General features: G+C 54.3%; 6 protein-coding genes across 6 annotated transcripts; 1 reads left to right on the top strand and 5 right to left on the bottom strand.

Moving 5' to 3' along the window:
• Positions 1 to 102: 102 nt before the first annotated feature.
• Positions 103 to 3118, bottom strand: BDV59DRAFT_176512 (TTC39/IML2 family protein). The gene is made up of 6 exons (XM_073689452.1): positions 2698 to 3118; positions 2603 to 2620; positions 2454 to 2530; positions 2319 to 2385; positions 1244 to 2268; positions 103 to 1190 (listed from the first exon to the last, which is right to left on the bottom strand). The coding sequence occupies exons 1-6, from the start codon at positions 2786 to 2788 to the stop codon at positions 357 to 359; spliced, it is 2112 nt and encodes a 703-aa protein (XP_073548706.1). The 5' UTR covers positions 2789 to 3118; the 3' UTR covers positions 103 to 356.
• Positions 3119 to 3560: 442 nt separating this feature from the next.
• BDV59DRAFT_201258 (proteasome regulatory particle lid subunit SEM1) lies at positions 3561 to 3993 on the top strand (the record flags this gene model as incomplete). Its single annotated transcript, XM_073693758.1, has 3 exons — positions 3561 to 3663; positions 3779 to 3887; positions 3960 to 3993. The coding sequence occupies 3 exons, from the start codon at positions 3561 to 3563 to the stop codon at positions 3991 to 3993; spliced, it is 246 nt and encodes an 81-aa protein (XP_073548705.1).
• A 562-nt stretch (positions 3994 to 4555) lies between these two features.
• Positions 4556 to 5939, bottom strand: pgkA (phosphoglycerate kinase pgkA; the record flags this gene model as incomplete). Its single annotated transcript, XM_073692100.1, has 3 exons — positions 4556 to 5322; positions 5381 to 5801; positions 5874 to 5939. The coding sequence occupies 3 exons, from the start codon at positions 5937 to 5939 to the stop codon at positions 4556 to 4558; spliced, it is 1254 nt and encodes a 417-aa protein (XP_073548704.1).
• Positions 5940 to 6629: 690 nt separating this feature from the next.
• Positions 6630 to 7559, bottom strand: BDV59DRAFT_201256 (Mpv17/PMP22 family protein; the record flags this gene model as incomplete). Its single annotated transcript, XM_073693757.1, has 5 exons — positions 6630 to 6701; positions 6773 to 6939; positions 6999 to 7341; positions 7408 to 7433; positions 7502 to 7559. The coding sequence occupies 5 exons, from the start codon at positions 7557 to 7559 to the stop codon at positions 6630 to 6632; spliced, it is 666 nt and encodes a 221-aa protein (XP_073548703.1).
• BDV59DRAFT_176491 (uncharacterized protein) lies at positions 7319 to 8117 on the bottom strand. Its single transcript, XM_073689451.1, has 2 exons — positions 7502 to 8117; positions 7319 to 7433 (listed from the first exon to the last, which is right to left on the bottom strand). Exon 1 carries the CDS (start codon positions 7809 to 7811, stop codon positions 7626 to 7628), a length of 186 nt encoding a protein of 61 aa, XP_073548702.1. The 5' UTR covers positions 7812 to 8117; the 3' UTR covers positions 7319 to 7433; positions 7502 to 7625.
• Positions 8118 to 8387: 270 nt separating this feature from the next.
• Positions 8388 to 10324, bottom strand: BDV59DRAFT_192731 (TRAPP trafficking subunit Trs65 domain-containing protein; the record flags this gene model as incomplete). The annotated part of the gene is made up of 4 exons (XM_073692099.1): positions 8388 to 8571; positions 8630 to 9761; positions 9814 to 10086; positions 10150 to 10324. 4 exons carry the CDS (start codon positions 10322 to 10324, stop codon positions 8388 to 8390), a joined length of 1764 nt encoding a protein of 587 aa, XP_073548701.1.
• Between the last annotated feature and the right edge of the window lie 147 nt (positions 10325 to 10471).

Raw genomic sequence — 10471 nt, 5'->3', positions numbered from 1 at the left:
ACCGTTGGCGGAGAATGTGTGGAACTGCCGACACTGTGTTAACTCCGGTAGGCATAAATCTCCGAATCTGCAAGGTAAGCTTTTTAGTCCATGGGGAACGATGGAGTGGATAGAGAAGATGTGTCTGGGGAGGTTGAGACGAGGCTGGAGCGAGGAGTAAAAGGAGAGAAAGAGAAAATGTGGTCACATGTTGTCCATGCCCTAATGGCAGCTCTAATCTGCATCACAGTACAATTCTGTTATATACATTCCTCGTAGGAGACTCTATACCTATGACCATAAAACTGCAATGCATCCATCACACATAAAGAAATACCAAAAGAAATCTACAAAACCGATCATAATACATGAAACCATCAACTAACAGAAAGATGAACGGCCTCCCATTTATGTACGGCCTCCAACGCAGCCGTCACCTTCAGGCCGATTCGAGCATCGAGTTCGTAGCTCTCCCACCGAGCCGCCTTCTCGAGATACTCCTTGCATCGGTGGACCTTATTCCTCTCCAACGTACCCTGTCCGTTGGTTGCGCTTGCCGAGTCTTCTCCCGCTGCGCCCGGGCCGCCGTGGATGGCATTATACGTCGGACGCTCCATCCAGAGGTTGGCGGCCATTTCGAAATGAGCCGCCGGTCCAATCCAGTCGTCCTTGAGATGACCAACAAACACGCTCTTGTCGTGGTCCAGCACACCGCGCTGGAGCAGTGCCTTGGCCTCCTCATGCTTGCGCATCGATCGCAGCACGGCGGCGCGGACGAGCTCGAGAATGGCTTTCTCCTCGGGCCCTTCGCGCGACCAATTCGTGTTGGCGTCGCTCTCCGACCACGCCAGGTTCTGCAAGGACTCCTCCAGATGCGCCTGCGTCATGCGACTATGGCCGTTCCAGAAGAAAATCATTTCCTCGATGGGATCGACTCCAACGGCGTCTACTAGCGGCACTTTCCATTCCTTGGCACGTGCCTCCCACTTGGCGATCTTTCGGGCAACGAAAACATCGAACGGGAGTTGTCGGGCCATGAACTTCTTCTTCCCTGCTAGCGGAGGAGCCGTCCGGAGATACTCAGTCGCCTGCTCCGCATGCTTTGTCGCCGCGGTAGCGTCTTTGCCAAGCGCGGCACGATATAAGGACACGTGGGCGGCTCCAGCAATGTAGTAGTACAAGGAGCGAGACCAAGAATTCAAGTCGACGCACTGAAAGCGGGTCAGTCACTTGGGGTCTTAGCCCGGGAGCCGAGATAACTCACCTCGATGAAAGACTCGGAGCAGAGTTCGTACCGATGCAAGTACATCGCGTTGAGACTGCGCTCGAATACCCTCAAAGCCTCCACTTGCTTGAGAGGACTCCGCTCCCCTCCACACAGAAGTTCCAACGCCCGTTCGAGATTCTTATTGGCCCCTTCCATCCGGGACTCCTCCAGAAGCCACAGTTGACTCTTGGGGAACTTCTTTCTCATCTTCGCCAAAAGAGCCTCGAGTCGCTCCTGGGGGTAGGCCTGAACATCTCCCTCGTCTCCGGGGGCAGGGTCCGGCATGATGTCACAGTACCGGACAAAGCCATTGTAGTAGCCCAGCATCGCGAATGCTGCGATGGCCCCAATCAGATTGTGAAACTTGCTAGCCTGCCACAGCATCTTCAATCCACGTTCCTTATCGCCGTGGAAGCCAATAATGCCCAGCAATTTGCTGAAGGCTGGGGGAACCATCGAGATCAAGAGGAGGAGAATGCCAAAGCAGAAGTTCGCTCCGGAATGTATAAACACATCGATTTGGTTTCTGAAGATGTCTGAATCGGGGTCGTGACTGAGCATATCGCTCGAGGCGTCTGCGGACATATCGGACTCGGTGGGCTCGCGGGAGACGTTGAGGTCGGAGAGCTTCTGAGATAATCCCGTGGCTTCCACGGGGGTTGTCGGGCTAGATTTGGACTCCGTTGGCTGTCCTGAACCTCTGCTCGGCGGTTGAGCGAGCTCCGCGGGGGTCAGGTCGCCGGACCGCTTCATCTGCATGAACTTCTGTTCCATCTTCAGGATGCCGTCCAGCGTGATATACGCCTTCCTCATCTTATAGAATCCCTTGATACTCTCCGTGAGGCTTTCGTTGAGCACCCCGACGACGGCACTCATCAGCTGCGCCATTGCTTGGCACAGGGCGAACTCGGTGCCGGGGGCATAGATCTGCGAATGATAGGTGTTGGGGGCGTGCGAGTTATGCTGCGCTTTATGTTGATCGTTGGCCGCGCTGGTTTCCGCAACGGTCAAGCGTTCCGATGCTGCCAACTGTTAGCTGGAAGTACGAGGTCCGCTATGATGGGGGACGCACCCTGGCGCATAATCTCCTGTTCGAAGCCTAGAGTTGCTCTGATGAACGCAACGACACCTCTTCCCAACTAAATCCCTTATCATGAGTGGTCGTTCAACAGGTCGGCAACGGACGGGATGTCGCGGGGATACACACAGTATGAAATGAGGAGATTCCCTCTGAGAGACCATCTTCGGCGCCGTCAACATCGTCATTGAGGATAAGAGTTGCAGCTGTGCGTTTCCACATGAGTCAGTTAGTTGTACTGTCACGGTTGAATGCGGGGGAAGAGGGAGTGGCCGTACCTCTCATTGCATCCTCGACTACCCGCCGCAAGAGAGAAAACAGTTAGTATGGAAGTCGATCAAACATGACGATCTGATTATCTCGGGATACTCACGATCCCGCAATTCGACCAGGGAGTCCAACGACTGAGTCGATGGGTTGGTCCCGGGCTTCTTGCCGTAGAGCCACGAACCGACCTTGAACATGGTGTGGGCTGCTCCCGGCGTCAATGGAACAACGGCGTAATCACGGACGATGTCTCTGACAGTCGGTAGAACGAGAGAAGACGAGAATCAGGCAGGAATTTTTCGCCTACGGCGTACGTCAGACGAGGAGAGGGAGGGGTCCGAACCCCGAATCAAGCAACGGACGGATAGGGAAGAATGTGGACGCTCCCATGAGATATGGACAGAGAACGTGGGGAACTTCCGGAAACATCACCAGAGGGGAGGGAACGAGGGGGAAATTATAAAAGAGCGACTCTCACGAGTGAACGGGGAGGATAAATAAAAGTGAACCAGGACGGACCGTGGTCCACTCGGCGGCGAAGGCGTCGGAGGCGGAGCATCGGAGAGGGAATCATCTTGCGACACATGAACGCGCCCAGCGGTTGCAACGAGATCGGGTGTTTTCACCTGGGCTGTTGACTGCGGTACAGATATGTAGCAGATCCCTAGAATAGACAGAAGATAGCAGATATCTCTCTGCAATATTGTCTCGTCAACAGCAGACGAAGAGAAGAAGATCCGATCTTCCGGCTTACCCGTTTGGGTTGGTCTGCGTCACTCGCCGCCAAGAGCTTCTTGGAGTCTCTTCTCGGTCAACTCTGACCTTCACGCCCATCCATCCTCCTCCGCACCCCCTGCATTCACCACATCGTCCCCTCCCATCACCCCGCAATCTTCTCCTCCGACTCTTCCTTATACGCCGTCGTCATCCGTTCATCCTCTCTGACCGTCCCCCCTCCCATCCTCGACAATGTCGACACAACAGGACAAGTCCGAGCCCACCCAGCAACCACAACAACAAAAGCCCCCCGTCCTGGAGGAAGACGACGAGTTTGAGGATTTCCCCGTCGAAGGTTCGTCCTAGCGACCCTCCTTCCCCTTTCCTCAAGACACAAGACGGGGGCATCATGACCCTCCTCGCCAGGCACTTGAACCAACAACATACTAACGATCCCTCCTCGCATCCAGACTGGCCCCAAGAAGAAACCGAACAAGCCGCGAACGGCGCAAACGTGCATCTGTGGGAGGAGAGCTGGGACGATGACGATGCCGCCGAGGATTTCTCGAAACAGTTAAAGTGCGTGTGCTCTCCCTTTGGCCCCGGACGGGTGGCCAGGCGGACGGACTAACAATCTTACGTCTAATACAGAGAGCAATTGGCCAAGGTTGAGACATCTCGCTAATGGATGGGCGGGATGGACGTGTTGTCCTGAATGGTGAATGTGAATGAACGAACGACCAGAAGATTCTCTTTTAATGATGCAACACAAGCTATATCATCGAGATGGCGCTCTCCCGAGCATTGAATACATTCTTCTTCCTTATGTCTGTCCTGATGGTAGTTCCGGTGTTCATCAAGAGGGAGGACTGCCCGCCAGAGCAGTCTATGGGGATTAGATATCATCGAAAATGCCGATTGGCCTCGGCACTCCCATCTTACGAAAATAACCTTAATAGAAGAAGATACAAGCTCTAACCCATCCAACTATCCATTCTATCCATTCCATGAGCGACACCTCGTTTCACAGCTTAGAACTCGTCACTAGTGGGCATTTCTCATCAGAACCATTCTTGAACCGAAAAAGAACATCATTCCGCTGAGTTTGATTAATTTTATTGTCTGTACATTACATCATAGAAAAAGGTCACCCCAGAAGGATGGCGAGGAACGCAAAACGACCACCCCAAACTCGACGGCATCATTCTGGAACCCGTCCCTCGCAATATATCATTTTGTCGTGAGATTTACTTACTCGACAGAGCAGAGACGCCAGGCAGGTCCTTGCCCTCGAGAAGCTCGAGAGACGCACCACCACCGGTGGAGACGTGGCTGAGCTTGTCCTCGGCGTTGTACTTGGCGGCAACGGTGGCCGTGTCACCACCACCGATGATGACAATGGAGCCGGACTGAGCAGCGGCAACGACGTTGTCGAGGGTCTTCTTGGTGCCGTTGGCGAAGGGCTCCATTTCGAAGACACCGCAGGGGCCGTTCCAGAGGATGGTCTTGGCCTCGGAGATGGTCTGCTTGTACAGCTCAACACTCTTCTCGCCGACGTCCAGACCCATGAAGCCGTCGGGGATGCCGTCGGCATCGGTAGCGTAACCGGTCTTCGCATCGGCGGCGAACTTGTCGGCGGTGACGTAGTCCACGGGCAGGACAACCTTAACGTTGTTCTTCTTGGCCTTCTCGAGGATCTCAGGCACGAGCTTGCTGCCGGCCTCGTCGAAGAGACTGTTGCCGATCTTGACGTTCTCCGAAGTCTTCTTGAAGGTGAAGGCCATGGCACCGGTGATGATCAGGCTGTTGACCTTGGGCAGCAGGTTGTCGATCAGCTGGATCTTGTCAGAGACCTTGGCGCCACCGAGGATGGCCAGGAAGGGACGAGAGGGGTTCTCGAGGGCCTTGGCGAAGTAGTCGAGCTCCTTCTTCACCAGGAAGCCGGAAGCCTTCTGGGGGAGGTCGACACCGACCATGGAGCTGTGAGCACGGTGGGCGGTCCCGAAAGCATCGTCTGGAGCTGGGTTAGCGTGATAATTCTGGCAGGCTCAATGGGAGGAAAGAAGTCTCACTGATGTAGATGTCACCCAGAGCGGTGAGGCCCTTACGGAACTCCTCAACCGCAGCCTTGTCGGCCTTGACCTTCTTGCCCTCGGCATCCTTGGAGCTGCCCTCCTCCTCGGCGTGGAAACGCAGGTTCTCCAGGAGGACGATCTGGCCACCGGAAGCCTTGTTGACGGTCTCCTCAACCTCCTTGCCGACGCAGTCCTCGGTGAAGATGACGCTCTTGCCGATGAGCTTCTCCAGCACGGGCACGACAGGCTTCAAGCTGTACTTGGGGTTCTTCTTGCCGTCGGGGCGGCCGAGATGGGACATGAGGATCACGGCCTTGGCACCATTCTCGACGGCGTACTTGATAGTTGGGAGGGCACCGACGATACGCTGGGGGTTGGTGACGTTCTTGCTGTCATCGAGGGGGACGTTGAAGTCGACCTGGGGAAGGGTTGATTAGCATTGGGATGGAAGGAAGCAGGGAAAGCTCCCTGCAATTGGGAGATGACATACACGGATCAAGACACGCTTGTCCTTGAGGTCGACGTCAGTGATGGCAAGCTTGTTGCTGAGAGACATGGTTGAGGGATAATGGTATGTGAGCAGCTGTGGGATCAGGGGAAGAGATGGAAGAAGAGAAACAGGAGCTCGTGCGAGGTGAATTGAGGGGGAAAATTGCTGAATCCGTTCACGGTGAGCAGACTGATAACTTCGGCCCAGCGGCGGGGTAGCAACAAGAACGATGGTGGGGCGTCGGTGAGAGATTCGCTGACGCATCGGGCTGATGCGGGACTACGTCGATGACGGAAGGGTCCGGGGACCTCAGGGGAGAACATTGTCCCTGCTCGTTCTCGATAGCCTCGGATCTCTCGCGGGAATTACAAACTCCCTCCCGCGTCGGAATTCTCGTGGACTGCACGAATTCATGTGCTGTCGTGGCCTACGAATACCCGGGGTTTTTTGTCCCTCCCCGGAACGTCATACAAGCAGCAGATTCCATGTGTTGCGTTTTCGGACTTTTAATGTGCTCTCCCGCTGGACTCTGATCATCTAAATAAATGCATAGAAGCCCATCAGCGATGAAAGAAAACCCGGTGGAAACCTGGACACCCCCAATGAGAAACAATTACCCCCAAAGCAGCATCGAAACGCCGTAAATATACCCACGCGACAAGATGACAGAAGAATGGACAGCGAAAACCCAAGTCAAAAGAAATGACAAACAAGAACCGCCTATCCAACGCAAGGAAACATCCATCCGTACCTCATTTATTCCTCCTCGGAAGAGTTGGTGAGAGACAAGTATGCCGTCCAAGCGATACCCACCGAGGACACAAAGGGCTGGCAAACACAACGCAATCAGTATACCAGGAACAGCGAGGGCTCGACCGATGTGGACAGTGCAAACTTACAATCTGGAACTGGATGGGAACCACCCGGAAGTTCAAAATCTGCACCGCAGGCCAGAGGACAAAATTCGCCTTGAGGGTCGGCAAGTACACATCCTGGAACTTGCGAGTCAAGGCCCTGCGGCCGCCACCCTCTGCGATCGTCATGAAGGTGAAGAAACAAACCAGACCTGGGTGGATCGTCATTAGCGACATGTCCTTTGTCCCGAACCATATATCAAGTCCATACCGAACGGAGCAAAGATGAGCTGGTCGAAGGCCACCCGCTTCAAAGCCGGAACGCTGGGGTTCTTCTTGGTGAGAGGGAATGTCCTCGACAGAAATCCAAACCAATGGAACTGCACCGGGGCCATGAAGAAACCGTACGACATGAACCGGGTCAGCCGCTCGAAGTCAAATGGGGGCGGCAGGTTCCTCGCATGTCCCAATTCCCCAAGAGCGGGCGGCTTCTCTTTGTCCAAATCGTGGATCTCGATGGAAATCAAGTCGTCTCCGCCGGAACCGTGACGGCTGGGACGAGATCTGAAAGCCGTGATCAGCTGTGCAACCGTGTCTGCGATGCCACCGAGGATCTAGCGATGACCATTCAGTCAGTCATGTACGGCTCAACCAACGACAAGGTGGGAGTGAGCGCTTACGGCGTTGGTGACCATAGTAGTCAGCACTGGTTCAGACAGGTCATGTTAGCAAACTGGACGCTTAGGGAGGTGCAGGTCAACGACTGAGACTTACCCGGCTTTTCCGCATAGTACGAATTGAACTTGGCGGCCAGCCGTGTGGCAGCCGCCATTTCTATGAGGAAGATGATGCTATGAAGTAAAGGCTTGACGGATTGACCGAGCAGAGAGGCCTCTTGTTAGTGATTCGTCTTCATAAGATCTTCGAAATGGCTTCTGAATAGGCCCGTCGCCGGGGAGCCAGAAAAAGGCCAGAGCGACGGCAAGGGGAGGTGTAACAGGGATTGAACACATACAAAACGACCGTAGATGTATCGGCGGTTGAGTCCATCCAAAATGCGTCGACGCGCTGCGGAGAACATCATGATGGACCCAGGGGAAGCGAGTAACTTATAGTAGACAGAAGAAAATCGAAGGCGAAGGCGAAGGCGAACTGGGAACCCGCTTGGCGGTATGGAGCGACAGTATGACGCAAAGAAAGAGATAGAAGAATGAAGCGAATGAAGCGACTCGGCCACCACGGGGATGGGAGAAATGACAGGGTCGAGGATGCTATCGGAGGCAAAGGATCTGGTAGAACTATCCTATTTTCCTCAACCAGACCAGATCGAATACAGATCGAGTCCAAGGGCAAAAGCGGGGGAAGCAGGAGAAGATAAGAGTGATGAGGCCGTTCCATCTGTTCTCCAACAACCTGTTCAGATTAACGTTCCCGTGATCCACCCATGATCTGCCGCCCCCCGCCGCTTTCCTGATCGCCGCCTGCCTCGATTGTCGCTCTACGCGTCATCCATGGTCCCAATACCACCCTAATTAACGTGTATATAGTGTATTACGCAGGACTCGTTTCTATATTCTTAGATGCCTAAGGTAGGTGCCTCGGTACTGATGCAGTGTACCTGTTATTTACCATTGTTCGTTATCAGCATTGATTCATCTCCTTAATCCGCCGTCTCGGGCGGGATCCCCTTCCGATCATAGACAAGAATATCAGGTAGATCCCGGATATCCGTCGTTTCATTCGTATTGACATCCACAAGACGCACGGCCTCCAGGTGCAAACAGCCTACCGACAACGAGAGCAGCTTCAATTCCGTTGCAAAACACGTCCCCGGCAGAAGAGGCCTATCATAATTTAAATTAGTAAACAACTCGTCAAGCTCATCACCCACAAGGCGCTTACCCGACGCGAACATCCGGCGTCAAGCAGACGAGTTCCGCTTCCTGTCCGCTCACATTCTTCTGCATGGCGTGGACAATGTTATCATCCGTCACGGCTTCCGCGACCTGATCGGCGCGGACTCTCCGCCCAGAAAGCGACGACGAAGAGGGCCGTACCATATGTCCTCGGGGGTCAGGTCGTTTTCTCCGCGGAATGGCAATCATGGCAAATTTGCGTGGTATAGTAGAGCGATTGACAATGAAGACGTCCCAGGAAAACGGTTTGCCAACCTCCACATTGGGCGGACCTGAGAACGAAATCGTCACTCCCATGTCGGTGACTGAATAGGCTCTCTCCCGAATGGAGCCTCTACTAGGAGGGGGCGCCCCAGTCGGGGTATTCGTTTGGCTACCGGCCATGGGAAGACTGGACGGGCGATTGCTCCGTTGCAGGGCCTGGCTCGGGCCACCGAACGTCGGATTGAGTGCCATGGAGAAGTCCACATTGGTCCGCCATTGCATGAGAATGCGCGGGCGGCAGTTATCCGACACCTGAATGGTAGCTTCTAGTAGAATATCCAACGCGCTCACCATCACCGTCGTCGAGGGATTAGGGTCCGGCCCGTATTCTGGTGTCAATTTGTATATCAACGTAACATCATCCCGCGGGTGACATCGGATGGGAAAGTCAAGTCCAGAGTTATCTGCCAATGGCTCAATTGTTCCATCTGTCATGCTGAGCTCGGCTTTGTCGAATACCACATCGCAATTCAGAAACGGCGTCACCTCGAAATCAAGACTCGCGACCGTCGTAGGTCGTCCGGAGTAAGAATTCAAACGAGAATAGCGTATCCTTGCGCTTGCCGCTGGAACCACGCGGATTGGATGGCCCGATTCTTGCTGGACGCTGTAGATGGGGTCCTCGCTGTACTTGGCGGGGACAACCCGCAGAAGACGGGAAGCTGGAAGAAACGGGTCATTCTGGGGGAAGTTTTTATCGGTCGACAGAGGCTGTAAAACATTCGTGGACGCCGGGACCAGTGGAGGGAGGTAGTCATCGTCACGGGTCTCTTGCTGTCGGCTCTCGGACGGGTTGAGGGTAGCGGAGGCGATGAAAAGGAGGGAAGGATGTTGGATTCGGATCCGAGGGCGCTCTGGAAAGAGTCAGCAAAGAAGGCGAGGTGTTCCAAGCGGCAAGAGACATACTGATGAATGTCTCAAGACTCCAAATCACATATACGTGGTTTCCACTTCCATTCTCCCCCTCGAACTCGTTCACCACCACCAGGGGCTCTTCGTCCGTATCTACATTCCCCGAGAATATCAGGTCCCTCGTTGGCGTGGGATTCTCTCCCACCGTCTCCGCCGGGTCGATAGCAAACGCATCAAGTCTGACTTCAAGGTTCTGGAGGTAGTGTTTCAGGCTAGTGGGCGAGCAATTGGAAAGTCTCAACACGACGCGGACGGTGCAGAACTCATCTGGAGACGGCTATAGATCAGTAAGAGATACGATCCAGAAGAGGGAATGCCGGGACTGCTAACCAAAGAACAACAGAGTCCGCTGTGGAATGTATGAGAGGACAGAGGTCAAACCATCCGCCCCTCCTTCCAAGGCCGAGGTTAGGGCGGCCTCCAAATCTATATCTGAAGCATGCGGCACGACGGTATCCAGCACCGCGTGCCGAAGGAACTCCCCAGGAACCTCGAGGCTAGGCATGGTAAGATACGTCGTGGCATGCAAACCTACCACTGAAAGGTAGGGATGAAGCACACTTCAATGCAAAGAAAGAAACAGTTTTGTTTTTGGCGAACCGTTGGAACCGGGTGATCAATCGCGCGATGTTGACGGGGGGGAGGGAAAGAT

The sequence above is a fragment of the Aspergillus ambiguus genome (genome assembly GCF_047715705.1).
Source record: "Aspergillus ambiguus strain CBS 117.58 unplaced genomic scaffold BDV59scaffold_12, whole genome shotgun sequence".
In the NCBI taxonomy this organism is placed as follows: domain Eukaryota; kingdom Fungi; phylum Ascomycota; class Eurotiomycetes; order Eurotiales; family Aspergillaceae; genus Aspergillus; species Aspergillus ambiguus.
The sequence above is the reverse complement of the archived record's forward strand: the minus strand, read 5'-3'. Positions and strand labels throughout refer to the sequence as shown.

Coding starts and splice junctions, on each gene's coding strand:
- BDV59DRAFT_176512 (XM_073689452.1), bottom strand. CDS start 2,788: ATGTTCAAGGTCGGTTCGTGGCTCTACGGCAAGAAGCCCGGGACCAAC. Junction 2,386..2,453: donor GAATCTCCTCATTTCATACT/GTGTGTATCCCC, acceptor TAAGGGATTTAG/TTGGGAAGAGGTGTCGTTGC. Junction 2,269..2,318: donor ACAGGAGATTATGCGCCAGG/GTGCGTCCCCCA, acceptor AACAGTTGGCAG/CATCGGAACGCTTGACCGTT.
- BDV59DRAFT_176491 (XM_073689451.1), bottom strand. CDS start 7,811: ATGATGTTCTCCGCAGCGCGTCGACGCATTTTGGATGGACTCAACCGC.